At 40.3% G+C, this 23,559-nt stretch overlaps 2 protein-coding genes across 5 annotated transcripts in view; one reads left to right on the top strand and one right to left on the bottom strand.

The window, feature by feature from the left end:
- The window catches only part of USP53 (ubiquitin specific peptidase 53), a 31,766-nt gene extending 19,705 nt beyond the window's left edge, over positions 1-12,061 (top strand). For all 3 annotated transcript variants that reach the window (XM_035112312.2, XM_060278563.1, XM_060278564.1), the window contains 5 exons: positions 103-249; positions 917-1,643; positions 2,447-2,517; positions 4,093-4,174; positions 5,926-12,061. In XM_035112312.2, the coding sequence (XP_034968203.2) occupies positions 103-249; positions 917-1,643; positions 2,447-2,517; positions 4,093-4,174; positions 5,926-6,928 (2,030 nt within the window). In that variant the 3' untranslated portion in view covers positions 6,929-12,061. The remainder of the gene's footprint in view (positions 1-102; positions 250-916; positions 1,644-2,446; positions 2,518-4,092; positions 4,175-5,925) is intronic.
- A 68-nt stretch (positions 12,062-12,129) lies between these two features.
- On the bottom strand, positions 12,130-21,945 carry FABP2 (fatty acid binding protein 2). 2 transcript variants are annotated; one of them, XM_060278565.1, is made up of 5 exons: positions 21,790-21,945; positions 19,502-19,674; positions 19,246-19,353; positions 17,068-18,377; positions 12,130-12,412 (listed from the first exon to the last, which is right to left on the bottom strand). In XM_060278565.1, exons 1-4 carry the CDS (start codon positions 21,854-21,856, stop codon positions 18,327-18,329), a joined length of 399 nt encoding a protein of 132 aa, XP_060134548.1. In that variant the 5' UTR covers positions 21,857-21,945; the 3' UTR covers positions 12,130-12,412; positions 17,068-18,326. The 2 variants fall into 2 exon arrangements, with proteins under 2 accessions (XP_060134548.1, XP_034969773.1); XM_035113882.2 differs by having other exon boundaries at positions 12,130-12,415.
- Positions 21,946-23,559: the final 1,614 nt, after the last annotated feature.

Consider the following 23,559-nt stretch of genomic DNA (forward strand, 5'->3'; position numbering starts at 1 on the left):
CTCTGGTGGTTTTGTCTCATGGCAGGGGTGGTAGACTATTTGGCCTTTTGGTTGTTTCTATGACTGTGAACCTTTAATGCATATTCATATCTATTTTTTCAGCTAAATTAGGGCATAATGAACATAGGGAAAAGGCAAAGGATCTTTCCAGAGAGTGCGCTCAGAAGGTAGCCGAGATGAAAAGCTTCTCCTCCTCCCTACGAAAAGATGCTGACAGAGGATCAAAAAGAGAATCTGGAAAACAGAAAGGTAACAGAACCTACTTTGAGGAGAGCACTTCCAATGACTAACTTTCTCTTAGAATTTTGAAGTGTCAGGCATAGCTCTAGTGGCTTTAGCCCAAACGTAGCAGAGTTTTCCTGCACAGCGCAGAAGCTAGTTGAGGTGGAAATGACTAGTCGGCTAGACGCAGAATAACTATTTACAGGATTTATTAAAAGAAAATAAAAGCAGCAGAGTTTCTGCATACAAAGCAAAGCAAAGTAAATCCTTTTTCTCTCTCTCTCCAACCATATACACAGCACTTCTACTCCTAACACCTAACAAAAACCAACTGTGCTAGCATTCCTTGATAACAGAGTTCAGTGCTGGTCGTTAACCAATCAGAAGAGAGTAGTTTCTAGGTCAGGCAGACCTTGGCTTTCTGCCAAGAGTAAATTGACACTGCCTTGAGTTAATTGTGTGAAGCCAGAATCTGTAAGTTTCCCATGAGAACCAATTAACCAATTAACAGAAACTGAACACTTTCACCTACTATGATTAAAGAATCCCCTGTCTTAAAAGTGCTATTTATTGTTTGTTCTGAAATTTGATTGTATTAACAAGAATAATAAATTGCCCTTAAAGCTTAAAAGAGGTTGCTTTAATGCAATAAATATTTAATTAATGGAATATTTAAAATGTTTTCCCCCAATAGATCTATCTGGAGAAGTCCGCCCCAATTTTAAGCCAGGATCGCCACCTTCTGGGAATGGATTTAAGCAGCATTCTAATGAACGTGTGTATGGCAGTCAGGGAAAAGGACCTTACAGACATGAAAAAGTACATAACCAAATCAGACCCACTGCACAAGTGTTGGGTTCAAACAAAACAGATGGCTTTTCTGATGGAGAGAAGATGAACCGCGTAAAGACTGACAGCACCACTGGTTACGATACGGACAGCAGCCAAGACTCCAAAGACAAGGGAAGCATCAGTAGCAGCAAAAGTCGAAGCAGAGGTTGGAAGCCAATGCGAGAGACACTAAATGTTGATAGCATCTTTAGTGAATCTGAGAAAAAAGAACACAGTTCAAAGCCCAAATTAAATGCAAGCAATAAACCTAAACATGAAAAGGAGCAGAGTTCAAACAACTGGCCAAAAGAAACTCGAAGTCAAAAAGGCTTGATGACTATCTATGAAGATGAAGCAAAACAGAAAGGGAGCCGGAGTTCGTTGGATTCAGAAGGGAAAGGAAATGCAGAAAAAAGTGTAGGATTTACAGAGAGGAAATCTCATACTGATAGTTGGCAGATACAAAGGACTGAATCTGGTTATGAAAGCAGTGATCATATAAGCAATGCATCTGCTAATCTGGATTCACCTGTCATTGAAGGAACCAGCCCAGTAGATACTACCACAATTAAGGAAGCTGTTTCCTGCAGGTAATAAACATGAAAGGTGTCTTGTGAAAGTGTGTGTAATTAGGAGTGTGGATCCAATTTGGATAAAGCCTGAATCCATAACCAAAGCAGACTGCTTTGGAGTGATTTGGGCATTGTCTGAGACAAAACAGAGCTGCTCTGAAGCAACTCAAAGCTTTGGACTGCTTCTCAAACCTTGGATCTGCCTTGGAGATTTGGAGGATGGAAAGGGAATTGAGTGTTTGAGTACAGTTTCATTAAGCTGTTACTCAGCACAGATATTGTTATCTACATTTGTGAGAATAAGAACTCATCTGTCCTTACTGCATTGTATTTGTAGTAATTCAGATTTGACATTGATTGAGCTACTTGTGCTGGCAAATGCTTGAAAGATGCACAAGCAAAAATAGGTTTATTTTTCCATTAAAGCTGAGGCAGAGTATGGCAGAAGGATATGTATGCAGAACAAGAAGTCTGTGACCTTGTAAAGTTCTCTGCTTGCCTTTTCCAATATAGCTTCTGCTTGGTCAGGCACATTATACTGGTGCATCTGCATTGGCTGTTCATATGCTATTGAAAGGTGGACAAATTGTGTGACAAAATATAATCTCTTGCAAGATTGGAGGGTGGGAGAGAGGGAGAAATTTGGATTAAAATATATTTCCAAATAAGTTGTCTTGTACAGTTGAGTTCCATTTTGAATTTTGAACTTCTAATGTTGTAAATATCAGTAAATATTTCTGTAAAATAGTTTGATACTTTAGGTTTATTGAAATTTTGGCAGAATCTGAATCTTACGTTTTTTACTTAATCCTTTTTCACAGTGACCAGTTAAACAGATATTCTGGGTGTATCTTGCAGTCTACCTCCCAGCAGAACAAAAACTCTTCAGATGGTAAGAACTCAGTTGTTCTCAGTATGAGTGTATTTAACTCTTAAAGGTTTCTAAGTTTATAAAAACAAGTTCATCTAATACTAAAAAATTAAGTTTCTATCTTATCACATTGCGCTTTGTTGCTCCCTAATTTGTTATATCACTGTCCACCTTAGTCATTTGTATTCTGAACTGTTTTCTGAAAGGAGAGCTCACTACTTTGACTGAGAGGCAGCTTATTTGACCCAGTCCAAGAAAGCTTTAAAAGTGTTTCTGATATATAACAATTCTCCAAATAAGTTCTATAATTACAAAAGTCAGAATTCCTTCTGTTACTGTTAAACTATTTGTGCTTCATTGATAATGGTGAAACCTCTGCTATGCAAGCCTAACATCTGCCATATTTAGTTTGACTATAACCTAGAGCCAAAGTTCCTACCGGACTGTCTCTGGTTTTAACCATGCATGGATCTTCATGTCAGCAGAAGAGAAAAATAACACATCTATTTTTAAATTAGCTGGAATTCTGAAGGCACAAGCCTCTGGGTGTCAGTGAGCAGCTTTGATTGAACCCTTGCCATAGTGATATTATATAGGAGTCCTCTCTTGTAAGCATTTGCTGCCATCTTATGTACAGTACATGGAACTGCATGGTAACAAAGAGCAATCTAGTAAAGTAACTCTGAAACGTCAAAAGATTTTACATGGACAACTTAACCATTTATGTTTGTAGCTAATTTGTCAGCAGTGCATTATTGGCAGCTTGAATATATTCACATGGAAATCTATGCAGAAAATGTTTTCAAAACATTATGCTTCAGGATGACTTAATTGTATTTGGCACCTTAATAATTTGTTCAGGTGCATCTATCTTTGGTACCAGTACAGCATTATGCTTGACTGCCAAAAAAAACTGGTAACATGCCTCTTTCCGATCACTTACTTGTGAATACAGCAAATCTTAAAATAAGATAAAATAAGTTTTATATCTTGTAAATTCTTAAGTGTATTGCAGATTTATTTATAAAAGGATTTGTATCCCACACTTTCAAACCAAACCTTGTCCTGAGGGTAGCTAATGCTCAATATAAAAACAAACAGTTAAAAAGCAGAAAAAAGCAAATGATCAGCAAGAAAATTATGTACTTCTATAAAACATATACTGTATTCAAATCATGTTGTGTTGGCCTGCTGCCTGAAAGTATACAGTGCACCAATATCCAAGGGCAGGTATCCAGTTACAGATGATTGAATTTTTATGCATTGGTGGCAACTGCAAGCTCCTGCTTTACTATCTCCAGCTGAAATATTAGACTGCTGTGCTTTTCAGGCATTATGGTAGAATATTCACATGTGACCGGGGGGGGGGGCATTAAGGTATTACATTTGGCTGATTCTCCTTGTACTTAAAAAGAATCCTAGGCATACCTCATGCTTTATTTAAGTTTACCATGGGATTTCAAGAGTGGGATTTTTTTTTATTTTAGAAAGCTTTTATTTTAGAAAGTTCATTACTAGTATCGCTAATATTTCCCGCGCATATTTTAAAAAATACATCATAATGTGCTTAAGGTAAACAACAATACTGTTTTGCAGCCTTGAAGAAAGACCAGGTTAATACTCATACAAACTATAGATCTCATAACCTACCTTCAACATCTCATCTGCATATGCAAAGGTAACCTTTATACAATTATGTAGTCTAAAGCAGCTATTGTAGAAAAACAAGTTTATTATTTTGCTGATATCCAAGATCCTCATTTCTACAAACTGGCAGTGCTCTCATGTAACACCAAACCATAAATTGTGCTTTTGTAAGTCATACTGTACACAAGCTACATGCTTGTGTGCACAGTCCAAGCACTCCGACTTCACTCCACCCCTCACAATGACTATGTCAGCCTAAACCAGGCATCCCCAAACTTCGGCCCTCCAGATGTTTTGGACTACAATTCCCATCATCCCTGACCACTGGTCCTGTTAGTTAGGGATCATGGGAGTTGTAGGCCAAAACATCTGGAGGACCGCAGTTTGGGGATGCCTTGCCTAAACCACAGCTTGTTGACCTTGCAGTCATGGTTTGTTAAGGCAAAACAAACCACAATCCGGGATTTGGACATCCCACTAACCTAGTTGTCATGGTTTGCTTACCCACACATCTGAAAGGAGGTGAAGTGGGAGTACTTGGGCTCTGTGCACAGGATGGCTTAGCATTGCAGTGCTAATACAGCCATTGTATAGCAACTATTGGGTTTTCAGGTTTGTTAGTTATTTTGGCCAGTTGTTGAAGGCTTAGATTAATCCCTGAACATTGCCTTGAAATTACATTTTTGAGATTTCAAAGCATAAACAACAATGCAAGATTGTTTTAAGGGACCTGTCACTCCTTCAGATGTCATGACCAAAAGTCAGAGATGATAATAGTTGCAATCCAACAAAAACTGGAATACCCATCCCTGTTTGAAAATATTAAAGACAATCTTGCACCATTGTTCTTTTGGAAATGTGTAGGTTAAATTAGTGTAAGGGGTACTATGTGGAACTGCCTTTAAGATGTCTTTCCTTTTCTTATGCCAATATGCTAATATGCTGTGTTATAGTTAGTTTAAGCTTTGCTCTGTTTGCCTTCTATAAAATGTAGTAGGTGGCAACCCAGATAAAACTTTGTGATTCCCAGGGTTTGGAACTGCTTTCCTGAGAAATTGCATGTGGCGTCCTTTCTTTGTGATGCCGGGTAAAATCAATATTGTTCTGATGAGCATTTGAGGAAGGTGTTTTGTTAATCCTTTAACTTGAATTCTGTTATCTTTGTGTGATACATGTAGCTGTTAACTGGTGTTGGTCACTTCAGAGGCATAGAAAACAGTACAATAAAAATTGTTTACTTTTTTTCTGAGATCCTGAAAAACTGGATGTTGAATTATTTGAAAATTAGCAAAATGTCTGTGGTCATGATGTGGTGGTGTGAAGACCATATAATGCAAAATGATGCACTATGCTGTCCACAGCTTCCCTGTTGGGGAGGATCAGGCCACTCACCATCAGTAGTGTAGGGCTGCCCTTACTACAGTATTCTCCTGAGATGTAGTGTGTTGTGTTGTTTTCCCCCTTAAGCATGAATGACAATTTTTCATATAATTGGTAAGAAAGAGGGCTGAATTGGGATAGGGTTTCTTAAATACACACTCTGCCCTAATGACTCAGCCATGAAGAATCAACCATACTGATAGCTATATAGTCCTGCCTCTTAATCAGCAGTCTATTCTGATTGCTGGGCAGTGTTGAAACTGGCTTAGCCTAACCTTCAAAATATGCAGCTCAACCAGAATAATTGAAATAACATGAAACTTCTTTTGTTGACTTCAACTAGAATTGGATTGCAGTTTTAAGTGTTTGGTGGTTTTCATTCTTTAATGCTTTGTTTTCTAGGACTGACATACCTGATTGCAATAAGAAGCTTTTTCCTTCGTTAACACTACAGACCGCTTTAAAAGACCACTCTGAGAGAGAAATGAAGAACAGTGCACTTAGTGAGCAAAGCTCTGCACAGTGGCCTACTGAAGAGATACTTGATGAAACAAACATAGCAGTACGCAGTGCTGATAATTCAGCTTCTTACAATGGCGAGAACTTAACCATGTCTGAAAAGGTTCAAAACAGTGAGTCTCTCTCTTCCCATTTGCAGTTGCCTCATACAAGGACAGTTAGACCCAGGCCAGCGCTTGCATTTTTCTTACAACAGAATATATCCAAACCTTCCTATACTGAATCTGCTGCACCTGCTGAACGTAAACTTCATTTGTATAGTAGTAGGACTGATGATGACACACAAGAAGCAATTTACCAAAATCTTCCTCCTCCTTTACCACCAAAGAAATATGCTCTCACCGGTTTGCATGGATTAGAATATGAATCTGCTGTGGATTTAAAATCAACAGAAGTACCGGGCACAAATCCTTCCAATGTTGAAAGGCATGTTGCAAGGGTAACTTCAAAGACTGTACCTGAAGCAAGTCCATTTACATATGAAGAAAGACTTAAATCATCATTTCACGGGAATGAGTCTTCCAAGATGAATTTTCCGTCAAGTTTATCAGTAAACGATCTGCAGGCTGTATCCAATAATTCTATATATAAGGGAGCTTGCCCCACAGGACAAAGTGTTAGCTCCCTGGATGCAAATGCCAATGATATTGTATCTCTTACTACTTACTTTTCAGTTGACAACTGTATGACTGATACATACAGGTTGAAATACCACCAGAGACCCAAGCTGTATTTTGCAGACACTGGCATGTTAAACAAAGAGACACCTTTGCCACCAAGTGGAATACAGATGAACACTTCATACCACAGTAATTCTGAATCAAATTATCCTACAACTGATCAGAGACATAAACCCAGCATTGGAAATATATATTGCAATAGGTAGAATATGCAACCATTGAGCATAAATGCTTGGCGCCCCAACATGTTGCAATGTTTAGGTTTCTGTACCTCACTTATACTTCATTTAGAAGTTACAGCTATTGAATGATAGTTTTGCACATGCATGTGTGTTTAAGAGAGATGCAAAGACTTTTGGACCTGTTACTTTTGTGCTTTAACAAGATTTGCACTCATTATAGGCTAATGCAGAATTATTCAGCCAGCATTGTTACTTTTAAAATTAGAATCTACAAGAGATCCCCTTTAAACTGGCATTCATTTGATAAATAGGAATAGTTTGCTTTTTGCAACTAATGAATGCTGAACCTTTTTAATACAACTTTGTTTAGAACATATTTTCATACTAACTAGTAGAAATCATTATGAAATACCTCCTTCGGGTTCCGATCTCACAAGTGTTTAATATTAGTTATTCATCTCTATTTCAGGGCACTTTCTTTATATTACATAATGTAAATCATGCATCTTTTAATCACCAACCACCATTTTATCAATCATAGAAAGATAGGATGCTGCCTTACACAGAGTCAGATCATTGGTCCATCTAGCTCAGTGGTGTCTGCACTGACTGTTAGGGGCTCACCATGGCTTTAGACAGGAATTTCTCCCAGTCCTACCTGGGGATTGAATCTGGGACCTTTTTGCATGCAAAGCATGTGCTCTATCACTGAGCCCAAGGCCCTTCTCCAGGCAAGAAATGCTTATGCATAATTGTTCAAGATCTCTGATGTAGAATAGCCTTTCATGGTTTTGGAATGGTGGGTTGTGGGTAGGGAAGTCCATCCCATGACGCTTACTGTTCTGGCTTAATGAATTATGGCTACAATGTTATATTATTTATTTGGTTTTTATACCTACAAACTTCGCCAAAGGATACATGCCGTAACAAAGAAGTACAGTCTCCTAGGGGTTTGTGTCACCTTGGGTTTCAATTGGAATATTTTGCTCCCGGGATATGTAAAGTTTTCACAATAAGGAATGATTTGTGTGTTTGTATGGGAAGTTTATTTTCCAATGGAGGCACTTTCAGACCAGCTCATGTTAAAACTGAAGTGATAGACCTTTGGGAACTGTACTACCTCAATATGGCATGTTGAGTCTGTCCTTAGTGTACATAAACCAAGGGAATTTCATTAGTTCAGGGGTAGCCAATGTATGGGTTGCATGCTGCATCTGACCTTTTCCCCAGGTCTACATAGCTCTGTGATATCAATATTTAGCTACCTGCCTGTAGATTGGTCATATCCAGGGTAGGAACCTTTGAAGGCCGTATGTGGCACATTGTCTATAGGTGGTTATCAGTGTAAGGAGGTGAGCTTTTCTATGGAGACAGACCCTTGTTAAGGAGTTCTGAGCAAACAGAGAATAAGTATTCTTGAAGATACTTTATAAAGTACTGGACCGACCTAAGAATCTTACCTGGAACCCCTTGCAAGATTGTGAAAAGTGCATTTAACGGGAGTGTTGTCATGACTTTCCCTTTATATTCAGGTACTATTAACTAAAAAGTTACAGTAGTTCTAATACTGTTGCCTTGCCACATTGGTAAGATTTTTTTGCTGTTGTAAGCTCACTTTAAAACTATTTTAGTTTAGACTGCAATCTTTCAAATACTGGAAGATATGCTGATATCAGAACTATGCACAGAATGGTACATATAATATGAAAAATTGTGCAGAAAGTTTGTTGAGTTCCTTGAGTTAATTATTTACATTGCCCTGAATATCTTGTAACAAAGTCAGTCCATCAGATGTTTAGTATTTGAAATGATGCCTTAATAAGTCACTTTGAGTTTATCTTAATATATAAAATAGTAGCTAGAATTTCAAATAGCAATAGCTGGTGTTCCACACAGCCTACTTTAAATATTGCAAATTCTGCATAGCAGTTGGATGTACTAGGGGTTGGTTGGGACTGTCTTTGTGCTGCAGGAAAGATTTTCATATCATGAATTGTATATATTTTTATATTGAAACTTGCTCTGGAAAACATTATTTATATATCTCTGCATGTATGGAAAATACTGTTTGGCTTTCCAAACATTTTATTTAAAACTACAAGCAGGGGCACAAAAAAAAAATCCTCAGGAGCTATCATGATCTTTGAGGAGGGGAAATGTTATGGCAAAAGACTGTGGGTTGCATCCTACAAAGTGATCCTGTTTGTGAAAGGACTTCCACTTGTATTATGGAGCTTCCCCTCCCTCTCTCAGCTGCCCCCTAAATATGTTTTGGGGGTTCCTAAACTGTCTCAAGATGCTTAAGCATAAGTCCTTGCATGGACAGGACAACTTTACTGGATACAACCCTTTAATTCACTTTTGATAAGTGTTTTGAATAAGGCCTTCAAGATGATTGCTGGGAGAAAAATGTAAATGCCTTTTAATTTTAATCATAGTGATAGTTAATATATTTTTCAAACACTCCATAATGCTTGCACTGTACTTGGATTAAATCCAGAATATGTTTGTGCTTTTAACCAAATTGTGACAATCATAGCATAGCTGCCCATGACTTTGGGTCTATTCAAGACATTTCTTTGTTCGAGGACTTGCATGCTTCATCATTGTTGGCATAAAGTAATGTCTGCATTGTGAGATTTCACATTTATTTGAATCTGGGATGTTTTTGGCCCAGTCATGCCTAGTCTAGATTTGGAGGCCAAGTAATGTCTGAACAGACCTCTTATGTTTATGTTAAGTGTCTTAACCATAAACATAACCTAAGATTTGTTGCTTACCGGTATGTATGCACCAGACCAAATATCCTTCAACACTTGCTCCACATATTGTTCCCTCCTTTGCTGCTTCTATCAGTAGTGCTGCTGCAAGCTTGTACATATAACACACACTTACAACACTTAGGACTGCAAGTGAAACCAAACCTTTTCCCTTCAATTTAGGACAGAAGGAATTTCATCTAAGCAGCTGTGTAAAGTTCCTGTTTCTAATACAGTACTTGAGGGTTTTTAAAATAAGTAAGTAAACTTTTCTCTCTCATTCCTTATAAACAAATAACATGTTGTTGTAAAGCCTTCATGGGCAGAAGTGGCATTGTGACAAGTACTGGAATCTTAAGTGTACAGTTGAAAGCTCTTACTGAAATGTATTTGAATTTGCAGTATTTATGTAAAGACTAACAAATGTGAATGACCTACTGTAAGAGCGTTACTACATTTTAAAAATGTGCATAGCAAAATGTCACTTTACAAACGAGAAATGTTAATTTGTAAATTTGTTTCTAACGTGCTTGTGGGCACAGTCAACAAATGTATTCTGTTTGTAAGAAAGTTGAGTAGCATCATACTTTCGGAAGTGTACATGTCCTTTAAAGAATCTTACTGGTAGATGTTTTTTTTTTGTTTTCAGTCTTTGTAGACAAACTTTTGTACAGATCTGTGGCTACCAGCTAATGCTTCTGTCATAACAGATGGTCAATTTTAACTGACCGTGCACTCTTAGTAGATGAATATTTGCTAGCAAATGTGCATACATTGATTTTTGACTTCTCCAGGGTGCCTATTTTTATAATTGTTCCCTTCAGATTATAGATTTGTACGACTTTTGTAATGTTAAATGCATTTAACATGTCTTGTAAAAATATTTTCATTGTCTAGAAAATTTTAATCCAAAGTTGCATTTTTCTGCCCATTCAACTGTCAGATAAAAATGGAGTTACCCTACAGAGTGTTTATCTACTTCACTTGTGTGTTTGTTCCTAGCTAAGGTTTGTGTTTCACTGTTGATAAACGTTATTTTCAAGAAAAGGGATATAATGTTGCTTACCACTGAAAGACTTCTCACACTGGGATTGTGAACCTTTGTGTCAAATGAGCAAGCTAGCTGGTAGAAAATCGGTTTTCGTGGCTTCCTTCTGCTCTATTGCATTTTTCATTGCATCTAAGAATTAACCTTGCAGGATTTTGTGAGACTTGTGTTCCTGTAAACAGGTGGCTAACCTGTGACCCTCCAGCTGCTGCTGGGAATTGGGAATTTAACAAAATCTGGAGGGGCACAGCTACCTGTGCTGTAAAAAGGCTGAAATGAATTCCTTGTTGTGGAACATATTTGACACGGGTCAAGTTCAGGATTAAGTCCAAACTCGTTTAGTGTAGTCTCCTCTTTGTTAAGTGTGTAGAGTTGCAGCCTTAAGTGGAACAAGAGCTGTGGGGCTATAACCAGACTAGCATAAAAGTTCTTGACCTTTTAAATATCAATTTTCTTATGTGCTCTAGTTTCAGATTTTCAATACAGTCATACCTTGGTTTTCGAACAGCTTAGTTCCCAAACGTTTTGGCTCCTGAATGCCGCAAACTTGGAAGTTACTGTTCCGGTTTGCAAACTATTTTTGGAAGCCGAACGGACCTCCAGAATGGATTTCGTTCGACTTCCAAAGTACGACTGTATAAGCATATAACTACCATGCACAGTGATACTGGAGCCCACACTGGTGGCAGCAATGTTAGTTCATACCCTGTTCATATTGTATGGCAAGGGAGACACACCTTCATTCCCTGCCCACCCCTCCATTTTTGAATGTTTTCTTCTTCTCAACCACTCCTTTCATAGCATAGAATCATAGAATCTTAAGTTGGGAGGGGACCCAGGGGTCATCTAGTCCAACCCCCTGTAATGCAGGAATCTCAGCTAATGCACCCATGAAAGATGGCCATCCAACCTCTGTTTAAAAACCACCAAGGAAGGAGAGTCCACCACCACCACCTGTTGTGGGAGTCTGTTCCACTGCTAGACAGCTCTTACTGTCAGAAAGTTTTCCTGAATGTTTAGTTGGAATCTCCTTTCTTGCAACTTGAAGCCATTGGTTCAAGATCTACCCTCCAGAGGAGAAAACAAGATTGCTTCATTTTCCACGTGACAGCTTTTACGCAACGCTGAGAACAAAGTGTTTTTAAAGAGACACTGCTCAAATGTGTGGTAAGAGGCTAGGAAGGCACTGTGCTTACCTTCAGATATGCACATGTTCTTTTGCGAAACTCTGAACCCACAGGCCAGTCAATGCAAAGGACAAACACAGCTGTCCTATCTAATTCAGTTTGGCTGTTGGAATTGGCCATATCGCCCAATAAAAGGGATATTAGCTTACCCTTAACCATCTGCATAACAGACTTTTAAACTCTTCTGCACATCAACAGTTATATCTGCCTTCCAAAGTGTGAATGCATAGATAAAATGAACCATTTTAATATAGTGGAAAATCTTTAAGTGCATCAACAGCAGCGTAACATTTGTCATAAGGCACAACTTCCATCCATTTCATGTTGAAAAGTAGAAGGTCAAACCACACATCTGGCAGGCTCAAAGAGTGCCAACAGTTCAAATGCAGTTGTCGCAGGCATCACTTCTCGAGGTAACAGTCTGTAACAGTTTCCCAAGCGTTTCTTTGTTCCGAACAGACATGCTGCTGGAGGAATGGCAACAATAGCTTTTCTACCATGGAATCAGGTTGTCCTGCTGGATGAAGAAAACTGAAGTTAGGACATCGTATGTCAGTGTGCCCACTACAAACTGATTATGTAAGCAAACCCAATGGACCAGACCAAAGACCTAAGCAGGCCAGAACCCTGTTTCCCACTGTAGCTAAGTAGTTGCCCCTGCGAAGCCTGCCAGCGGGACATAAAAGCATTTTTAATCACACAAAAAACACCCACACCCACCATAGGTTGCAGTCCATGTAGCACTAAGGTGAAAGTTCAACCAGCATAAATATTTTCTCACCATGCACACCCTTTAAATCGGAACAGATTCCATTCGACTTCCAAGGTACTACTCTATTGTTTTCCATCCATAACCATCAAGACTGAATTAGTGTTAGAAACTCAGGTATATAAGCTAATGCCAAATGGCACCTTAAACCTAGGTTATAGTCTGCACAATGGGATGTCTAGGTGGCATTCCCCCCCAATAAAAATTCTTATTATTCATTGCATTTCTATACCACTTTATATTTTAAAGAACAAATCCCAATGCAACACATTAAAACATCAAATAAAACAATGCAGAAGAAAACAAATTGAAGCTTCAAGGTCAGGGATTATAGGAATTGTAGTCCCAAAACGGCTGAAAAGCCAAGTTTGGCCATGTCTGTCTTAACCCTACCTCACAGGGGATTAACTGAGTTGGGGGGGTGAACCATGTACTCCTTGGAGAAAAAGGTGGGATATAAATGCAATAAATGAGCTCCTCTGTTTATCTGCTTAAGAAAGGTACAGGAGCCAGCTACGGTAGATAGAGATGTCAGTTGCCAACTTGGCATCCAGAGATTTCCATGTGGGCACAATTGGATCTGTGCCAGTCGCATAATGTGACTGGCGCCTGTGGCTGTGAATATGCTGTGAACATGTACAAATGGGGACAAGCAGTTTTTCCAAGCCCAGGTTTGGTAATTAGCACATTAATAAACTGCTGAAGTTAGTTTTGGCAAAGTGGCAGTTGATACAATTCTGCTGTATGTGTTTTGACTACCTCTGTGTTCTCAAAACCACAGGTGATGTATTAAAAAACAAACAAACTTCAAGACATTGTAGTTCTGTTGTATGCCATTTCTCCAGGTCTTGAAAACATCACAGAACATGAAATTCTGGGCAAGCCTGTACATTTGCCACAACCAGCAAAGTCACTTACCAAGTTGGCTCTATTGCATTGTCAGTATTCCATTACTGCATGTATTGCAAAAGCTCCAGATCCAATCTAATCCCAGCATCAGTAAAATGTTTGACTGCAGTACTTAATAGAACACATATGTGAAACTCCTCCAACCATAGTAATGTATCTCTAAATGGCCGCGCATGCTTTCAGGCTATTCTGACACCTTTGGCATCCACTGATGGACACCACAGCAGCAGCAATTATGTGATGTTGGACAAAGTTGGGTATCACCTCCCAGTTGAGCCCAGTCCAACTGACAGCATGCCAGACAACCATATCCAACCAATGCAATAGAAACAATATTTGGCCTCTACATGTGTATTGCAACAACCAAGCTGTCCTTGAGGAAGATAATAACTAAGTTTTACGAACAGATAAAATGTCTGAGAAAACTTTGAATTTGTCGATGCAGGCATGATAGCAACACACTGGAATAATAAAAAGTACCCACTCTGGATTTGAGTTTTCTTTCTTTCTTTCTTTCCCCCTCTTCACTTTTATTTCACATCAAAAATGTTGAATTTGCCAAGCTGCTTTCTCACCTTGTGAGAACATTTGAGTAGTACAGACTATGGACTTTCTTTTTTCTTTTTACACAACTGTAAAAGGGGGAGGGGGGTTCAATGGTAAAGCACATGCTCTGCTTGAAGAAGGTCCCAGGTTCAATCCTTGGTATCTCCAGATAGGGCTGGAAAAAGACTCCCGCATAAAACCCTGGAGAGCTGCTTGCTGTCACCTAGTTAGATAGACCTGTGGGCTGCCTTATAATAGTGAAAGGTATTCATTACCAAGAACCATAATCTGCTATGTATATTGGGAAACGATTTATTTGTTTTCTATGGGTTTGGCTGCCTCTTGAGGTTTCGTCCCTAAGGTTGGCATGAGAGCCCCCAAAATGGGGGAGGGGACCCTCACAAACATCTGGATGCCAGGTTCCATTTTGAGTCAAGGAGGCTGACCAAAACGTGACTTCAGCATTATTTCACCTGATCTGCGGCATGACAGAGCAAAATTCACAAATGACACTATCCATTTAAAAATCACAATATTTTTTGGATTCTGAAAAATTCTGGGCACTTCCCACTAGTGGTTAATAACTTTCCTATAGTCATAAAATTTTGGTGAATACTACATAAAAGACAGATGACACCTCTATGAACACTTCAATTTTTAAGCAAAATCTAAAGGGTAAGACTTTTTCCACATCTTTTCAGTGACACTCCCCAAATTTGTTTAGCAAAATATTATGGATCTTATCCAGTCATTTTGAATCCTCTTGAGCTGTAATTGACCCAAATGTGTGAATCTTATGGTCCCAACCAGCATTTTACGTATTTTCAGCTCCCCCTCTCTCACTTTTAAAACCGATTATACATACACAGCAAAGGAATGGTTAAGTTGCAATTTAGGCCCCACTCTAGTTGTGAGTGTAATTTGTTTCCAGCTGTTTTAATGTTTTGCTTTATATTGTTGTAAGCTGCCTTGGGATCTTCTGGTAAAGGGTTATTAGAATAAACTAATATCTTGATTTTTGACTCTACATATAAAGGTGGGGTGTATGGGGTATTCAGGGAGGGGTAGTACTGTTGGTGGGGACACATTGTGCACCTTCAGCAGTAGTATGTCCACCTTTGGTCCACACACTGCACTCAGCTCTCACCTGTGGCACCTACCAGCTTTCAGTATGCAACAGTGGCCACACCCTGGGAAACCTTCAACTAAACAACAACAACTTCCTCAGCCTTTTCTTCTCCCAAAGATCTCCTTCAACTGGCTGGTTAAACTAGAAAGTGGTTTTGGCAGGAGCTGTAGAGGGAGGTGAGGGGGAGATGGGCTCAACTTCAAAAGAAGGAAAACCTATCCTAAACTTCTGTTGCCTTCCAGGAGATCTTTGGGAGAAGAAGTTGTTGTTGTTTAGTCATTTAGCCATGTCCGACTCTTCGTGACCCCATGGACCATAGCACGCCAGGCACTCCTGTCTTGCACTGCCTCCCAGAGTTTGGTTAAACTCATGTTCATAGCTTTGAGAACACTGTCCAACCATCTCGTTCTTTGTCGTCCCCTTCTCCTAGTGCCCTCAATCTTTCCCAACATCAGGGTCTTTTCCAAGGATTCTTCTCTTGAGGTGGCCAAAGCCCCTTCGCCACGACAAGGCATTGATCCATGAAGGGGGCTGAGGAAGTAAACCTACTCAAATCCAGATGGAGTTCCTTAAAGCAGTTGGATGGCGCTTTGTATGCCTCCCCCCAGCAATTCCTGCAGCCAAGCTGGTGCCAAACATGTTGCTCTGCTTTCCTTTGGATCATATCAGTGAGACTGAGAGAGGGGTCTTGCCATCTGGGCAGTCCAGGGCCTCCATACAATCCACCTCCTAGCCTTGCACCCTAGGAAGGTCACTTCAGTGCTGCTAATGCAGCAGTTCAACTTCACCCTCTGGAGGCGCACTCCATTGTCTCTGGAGACAGGCGGATGCTGACAAAATGTATAAAAGGTAGCAGCACCGCAAAGATTTCTTATTTTCTAAGAGTCCAAATTCTTGCCTAAAGACTCTTGCCACCAAAAGAGTTCTAAAGCTATTTGAAGCATGCCAATAATTCCCAACTGTACGATTTGATGAAACAGCGGGTCAACCACCGGCAACCTGGTAACTCTCACAACCCTTATTGCCACAGCAGGGTGGCATTTTGGAGAAGGAACTTAAAAACACGAGCTCACCCCTAATCCCCCCAACATCCGTCTCCCTCTTTTGTCACAGGTAATGTCGTCAGGTCTGTTACCTGCATACCTGTGCTAGGCTAACAAAACCCGACCAAGGAGCTTGCTGCCTCCTCCTACACTCCTCCTACACTGGAAAGCTTTGAATTTACCTTAAGCATCAAGCTCCCCTTCCCCTCTTTGTTTTTTTTAAAATCATTTTTATTAAATTTTCCACTTTAACCATCCAATCATATTCCAAATTATACAAATTACAGTATACAAATATCAATTAATCCAAATATTCTGCCAAATTATACAATGCTTCATGCTTCAGATTCGGAGGGTCTGATCATCTTATAATTTACTGCATTTCTAATCAATATAATCAAAGTCATTTTCGATAATCCTATCTTCCGATAATCCTATCTTCTTTCACAGCCCCTGAGTTGTTCCAACAAGCGAGTTTAACCAAGCAATACATGATTCTGTGTGGATTCTTCCCCTCTTTGTTTTAACCTCCAGCCTGAGGAAGAGCCCTAGGAAAAAGGACCCTCACGCCTTCGACTAGGGAGGACCCGAGTTCGAATCCCCATCTCGCCCTCGGGCCAGCCTAGCCTACCTCGCAGGGCTGTTGTTGAGAATACGTTGGAGGGCAGCGGGGAGACGCAAGTCGCCTCGATTCCCTTGGAGGAAAAGTTTTGATGCGAAATGCAGGGTTTTGGGGAGGGGGGTAAACAGAGAAACCTTCTCCTTTTTCTTACCGTCACGGCAGCAAGTAGACGAAGACGAAGAGCGCCAGGTTAAAGGCGGCCATGAGCCACAAGTCCAGCCAGTAGGACGTCCCCGAGAGGGGCGGCCCGCGGGACGCGTCCCCTACGGCCCCCGCCAGCCCCAGGTCCCGCTCCGCCAGGTGCCGCTCTCGCAGCTCCGCTCCGTCCGCCACCTCCATCGCCCCTGCGCCGGAAAGTGAGCAAGCGAGGCAGCAAGGGAGGAGGGAGGACGCGGCTCGCCCACGCAGGAAGAAGGTCCAGCCGGCAAGACGACGCCCGGCGCACGTCCGCCGCTTGTGCCCGTAGAGAATCAACGGCGGAAAAGTAGAGAGAGACACGCACGCACCCGGACAGATACTTCCGGCGTAACACGGAAATCCGGCCCCTTGGAGCCGGAGCCTCACCTCGAGAAGTCTTTCTATGCTTTTCGCCCACTCTGAGGCGCGACTCTGTCAGTTTTCTATCTCATTGCCTCGTGTGTGATTGCGTCATAGATGACATAGAGATAGTCAAAGAAAGAAGAAGAGTCGGAAAACGTTATTTTCGTGTTTCAATAGACTTTTTTTTCATTCTTTCCTTCAGGGGCAGAAGTGAGAGTTGTCTATAGGAAAATCCAAGTACAGTACTGATCGGCAATATTATTTGTAAGAAATTGATATTTTAGTGTGGCGGCTGCCTTTGCTGTCTTCTTTTCGGTGCCTGGTTAAAACATTTTTTTTGCTTAGGCAAGCCTATCCAGACACATAGGTGCTGATATTTTCAACTCTTTTAGTAATAAAACTATTTTAAAATCTTTTAAACTGGTAATATTAATATTACTTGCAAATCTGTTCATCAAGGGAAAGGGGTGGACAGATCAAGTAAACGGACTTAAATGCTGGGTTGTGCCCTCATATTGCTTGCATTATGTAAATAGAGTGATCTAATTGGTTTTTTAAAAATAATAATAGAAAACAACATTCACGTGCAATAATGAAAGACAAATGCGGCTTCCAAAAAGCAGAGTAGAAGTAATGTTTATTTCCACCAACACCATCATCACTATTTATAAAAGGTAGATAAATCAGTCTTAGCAATACCATTTATCTAAACAGACATGGGTATTATAGATAAACATACATTAGTTGCATTTCAGTTATAGTATGTTGGCAAGCATATCAGAACTCCATTACTCTTGTGCTTGGTGGGGAAATTACAGTTGCCATAAATAAAGTACAGTTTTATTTCAAATTTCAATCCTAGGCTGTTGTTCAACCTCTCTTGAAGATTCTCTTCGCTGTAACTCCTTCATAGACGTAAGTCTGAAATAGTACAACAACAAAAGAGAGAATCAGAATGTTACTTATTGGAGTGACAAGGAAGGAGAGGAGAGAAAAATGCTGTCAGTTACTGAGCAGATCCACACCCTATATTTAAAGCACACCCAATGCATTAAGCAGAACAAAGGAAGTGAATCTGTGCAAGACAACAAATGGATGGACTCCCCTCTCCATCAACTGGCTAGTAATGCATTTCTGTACAGCATTTTCAGAAATATATGCATTTTTATGCACATTTTATGCTAGTAGCTTTTGTTTCATAGACATTACTTGGCTAGAGAAAGGCCCTGCCTTTGGAGAAGTGAGAATTTCAAAGGATGGTTGTGCTTCCGTTTAGGTATTATTTTAGAAAGTAGAAGTTGGTTAGCCAAAATGGCACCAGAAATACAAGAGGGCAGTCTCAGCAGGTTTGGGGAAACCCAAAGGTTTCCAGAAATACCCAAATCATCCCAATAAGTAAGCTTAGTGTGGAGACACAGAAAAATAAGAATTTGGGGGTGACATGCGAAGTCTGAGCGAGTGAGTGGCTGGCTGACACCCTGAACAGTAGCACTGTGGCAGCTCCCACTTGTTATAATACCTTTTTAAAAAAAACAGGTTGAGGTACTTTTACAGCCAAGAAGAAATGTCTCCCTCTGGTTGTAATCCTAACCCTTTCGAGGAAAAACAGGTATCTCCTTCCTGTTTCCTTTAAACGGAAAGTAAATTGTACTTTCAAGTAAATTAGCTTATGGTCAGAATTTAAGAACATCTCCTTTGTTCCTCGTCAAGAACCTAAATGATTTTGGTTGTTGTTGGCAAAGGAAATTAAAACTTAAGAAGATCCGTTAGTTATTCCTGCTGAACGTACCTGAATCATTTCATCTCCTACGATTTCTCTCAGTGCCTTAAGTTCCTTCCCGTTATCTTTCCGGTTGAATGTGCCTACAAGCTGGCTGTCTTTTATGTCCCAGTTGCCCTACGACATAAAGAAAGACATGGGCATTTTAAAATATGGTTCAGCTTAAACGGTCCTAGAAACCACCCCAAACCAAATCATTTGTGTACTGCTCTCTGCAGACTTGCCCCACAGGAACAAAACCATCGCAGTAGAGCAGATGTCTTACATGGAGTTCAGTTCCGTCAGCCAAGCTGTAGTCAAAATTCTCTTTCAGGTTGAATACTATCTCTATTGTTCGAAAATTGCTGGATTCTTTGATGGTGAATTTGTTTCCGTCTTGTTGAATAATGATCTTCAGGTTGTCATGGGCCCCTAGCTTTCTCTTTACTAAATTAATACCTGCAAAGGGAAGAGGGTAGCAAGTAAAACACCCAGAAGGAATGTTCTTTAAAAAAAAATAAGCAAATTGAAGGCTAGCACTGAGCAAGTTGTACTCAAGACTCTCTTTTGTTCTGGGTTCCTTCCTTGTTCTCCTGCGTGAGGGGAAGGACCCTGTTGCAACAGCAAATAAAGGCTTTGCTTCTCAAACATCTCTGGTTGGCCTCTGTTATATATTCTCCGACCGATGGAGAACCCAATAAGGCTCTTGTGTACCCCATAAGGGAATAAGAGCAGATTTTTGCTTAGAACAATATCATTGCAAAACATCTTGAGGGTGGCATAAGTTGATGGTGCTCAATGTGAAACAGCTATGTGGTGCTGCTTCCAGATGTTTGTTGTGGAATGTGCATTCCTCATGCATGCAAGTTTTTTGCACCTGATATAGTTAGTATCAAAAGTATCAAAGCCTGCATTTGTTCTCATTTAATCTGGATTTTCCCATTCCCTGGAAAATGTGCTAAGTTTTTTAATTAAAACAAAAACAAAAACCTGTCCCAAATAATTTGTTGTTTCTCACTTTTCCAATTTTCGGTTCTCCCCATTTTTACATCAGTTTGCAACTATTAAAAACTACCTTCACAAAAATTCACCAATGTTTTCCCCAAATAGATATTTTGGTATGCAATTATTGGTCATGTTTGCAAAGCAACTTTCCCTACTATAAAGCATTTTTCTTTGCTGTTTTCACTAATATATTCATTTTTATACGCACATTTTACTCTAGTGTGTGCACTTTTGCACACACATTACTCGACTAGAGGATGTGACTTATTTTTAATGGGGGTATTGTTTATTATTATTATTATTATTATTATTATTATTATTATTATTTAGATTTATATACTACCCTTCATCATAAGATCTCAAGGTGGTTTGCAGAGTAAAATACAGTGTTTCAGAAAGTATAGATTATGTACGTTTGCCTCCAAATGTGAACTAAATCGATTTTCTTTCCTATCAACAACCCATTCGTAATATCTCAATTACGCATTTGCAGTATTAAGCCCCTACTTGGAAGCACCAACTATTGGGCAGGAAAGTTTTATGGGGAGTGGCTGAGGGTCAGCTGAAGAAAACCGCATATAGGTGGCTAGCCTATAGAAGGAGGGTGAATGAATGGGCTAAAGAGGGCTGGGGCTGATGAGATTTAATCGTGTGACCCGAACCGAGACCTGCGGATATGGGGCAGTATATAAATTAAATTTTAAAAAATGGACTCCAACAGCAGCTTGAGGACTGCAAATGCTGTATAGTGGGCATATGGATTTCCATAAGAGTGCTCAATGAGATGTTAAGTCTTAGAAAAGTACGAAAGCAGGAAATCATTGCCTTGAGTTTGTGTGAAACCAAGAGCTTGTGTGAAACCAAGAGCTTGAAATATCTGCTTTAGCCGTGAAGCTCACAGGATGACTGGCTGCATACACACTATAACTTTGAAGCACATACCGGTAGGAAGCACATTCTTCCCCACCAATGTGTATCATATATACAAGCACTGTAGTTTGTTAAGGGGTACTGGGAATTGTGACTCTGTGAGGGGCAAACTACATTGCCCAGAATTCTCTGAAGGAAAGAATGTGTTTCAAATGTGCTTTATCAGCCATCCCACCTCACAGGGGTGCTTGTGAAGATAAAACAGTGGTGGCAAGGGCATAAATTACACACACCACACTGAGCTGCTTCAAGAAAAGTGCAGGATGAAAATAAAAAGCAGCGAGTTCTTTATTGCAATGTGCCAGCAGTGCTAAATATATATTTTTCCCTCTACAGGCGAGGGGGGGGGGGAACCTAGCAAAACATTTCAACATCACTACATCTCTCATGTTGGACGAATAGGAGGAGGAGGAGGAGAGGCAACCCTAATGGTTGTGCAAGATTGATTTACTGGCAAGGTAATTTGTTCCCCACGAAGCTCCCTGGTTAGAAGAGCTGAGATTTAGTAGGTAGCAGACAATGCAGCAGAACATCAGTGGCTAAGGAGACCATGAAACGAAGGGCAGCATCTCCACCAAGCTTTCAAATAGCAGTGATAACAAACATTGTCATAGGAGGCAAAGGGGATCCAGATCTTACCCATCGCCTCCATGAACTTCTCATAGTTTTCACTCTTCTCCACCTTCCAGGTGCCATCAAATGCCATGCTTATCGGCTGCAAGAGGGGAGCTTAACACAGAGGTGATTTCTGCTCAACCTGAGGTATTCCTTAGTTCCCTAGGGGGGATTTATGCCTTCACTTATCTTGAAAGCAATTCACAGCCACTGGTGTGGCTGACTAAAGTGCAATTTAGTCACATGGCCCTATAAGATTCAGCTTCTAAAACAGATTATTTACCCTGTTGCAAAGTGTGCCTGTGAAAACCCAGCTGAAGTGAATAAGTGTTCCCAAGTCCACTGGTTCTTTGTAGTACAGCTTTGAATAACATGTTAAACTCTGACTGTTGATTTAAAGAGAGAGAGAGAAAACAGAGAGAAAAGGAATCACGGCGGGGGTTTGGTTTAAGTGAAACTCCTTATTTGAACTAGCAAACTTTTATCAATCCTTTTTGCTGCGTCTTACTGCTGAGGGAAATTAAATATTGACCCAAGGGAAAGAGAGCACAAAGCTTCTTCATACTGCCTTGTTTCAACCACCCCCAGGTGGTGTTTGGAAGCCGTTCCACGCTGTATAATAAGGACGGGAAAGACAAGTGCAGAACATTCAATCTGGACCCTGCCCATTATTGTCCGTTTTGCCTTAGGTGCTTTGCCAATTCAAATTCTGAGAATAGGGCAGCTAATTGGTTTGAATTTGGCAGGTCAGCCAAGGCAAACAAGATCAAACTACTAAGTTACCTCTCCTGCTCAGGATGTCCGTGTCTCCACACAGTATAGCACTCTAACCCTAATAAAAAGTCAACGCTGACTTTCTGAGGAACAAAGACTCTTACATCTCTGTAAACCTATCAGGAACTTGAAATGTGTGCTCCCACCAATTCAAACATGCATGATAATTACGATTTTTATTTTAATTTTTAAAAAAATCTCACTCCACTTCTCTGTAGGCTGGGTGCTTGGATTAAATATTTGAGGAAGCCCTTATATTTGAGCATAATGTATGAGTAGAATTCCAAAGTCCGTTTTAGGGCAGTAGCAAAATATTAAAGCACCCAAAATATGCAAAATTGGTGTGGCAAGCTTCTGAGTTCTCCATAACATTTTGTCAGGTGGTTAAATGGTTAAACAATTTTGTTACGTTTTCAGAAATGAGGAGTTAGTCATTGTTCTGCTTTTTGTTCCCAGCAGGTGGAACCTAATACCTGCACAGCACATAAAGAGCTTTATTTGAATATTTACTGTCTTGTTTCCCATTCATCTTAATATTGTTTGGCTACAACATCAGCCAAAAAAGATTCCTCTCCCCACCCACCCATTACTCTGTTTACTGTTCAGCTTGAGAAGAGTTCTGGAGCTTGCACACTATTTTGTGATGCTTTGGTTGGTGTCACAACTATCACTAGTGATTAATATCCACTTTGGAGGCAAGGTGATTGTGGGGGAAGAGTGGTGGCCCAGCTTCAGGGATACTTGAAAGAAACTGATTATCTGGGCCCATTTCAGTTTGGTTTCCAGTCGGCTCATGACACTGAAACTGCCTTGGTCACCCACATTTGCTGGGAGCTAGATGTGGTCTAAACCACAGAGCCTAGGGCTTGCCAATCAGAAGGTCGGCGGTTCGAATCCCCGCGTCGGGGTGAGCTCCTGTTGCTCGGTCCCTGCTCCTGCCAACCTAGCAGTTCGAAAGCATGTCAAGTGCAAGTAGGTAAATAGGTACCGCTCCGGTGGGAAGGTAAATGGCGTTTCTGT

This window comes from Zootoca vivipara, chromosome 9, assembly GCF_963506605.1.
Source record: "Zootoca vivipara chromosome 9, rZooViv1.1, whole genome shotgun sequence".
In the NCBI taxonomy this organism is placed as follows: domain Eukaryota; kingdom Metazoa; phylum Chordata; class Lepidosauria; order Squamata; family Lacertidae; genus Zootoca; species Zootoca vivipara.

Excerpts from the sequence above, each read along its gene's own strand:
- FABP2 (XM_060278565.1), bottom strand. The coding sequence starts at position 21,856 with ATGGCATTTGATGGCACCTGGAAGGTGGAGAAGAGTGAAAACTATGAG. Across the intron at positions 19,675-21,789 it reads GAAGTTCATGGAGGCGATGG|GTATTAATTTAGTAAAGAGA; the intron begins GTAAGATCTGGA and ends TTCCCTTTGCAG. Across the intron at positions 18,378-19,245 it reads TAGGAGATGAAATGATTCAG|ACTTACGTCTATGAAGGAGT; the intron begins GTACGTTCAGCA and ends GTACTATTTCAG.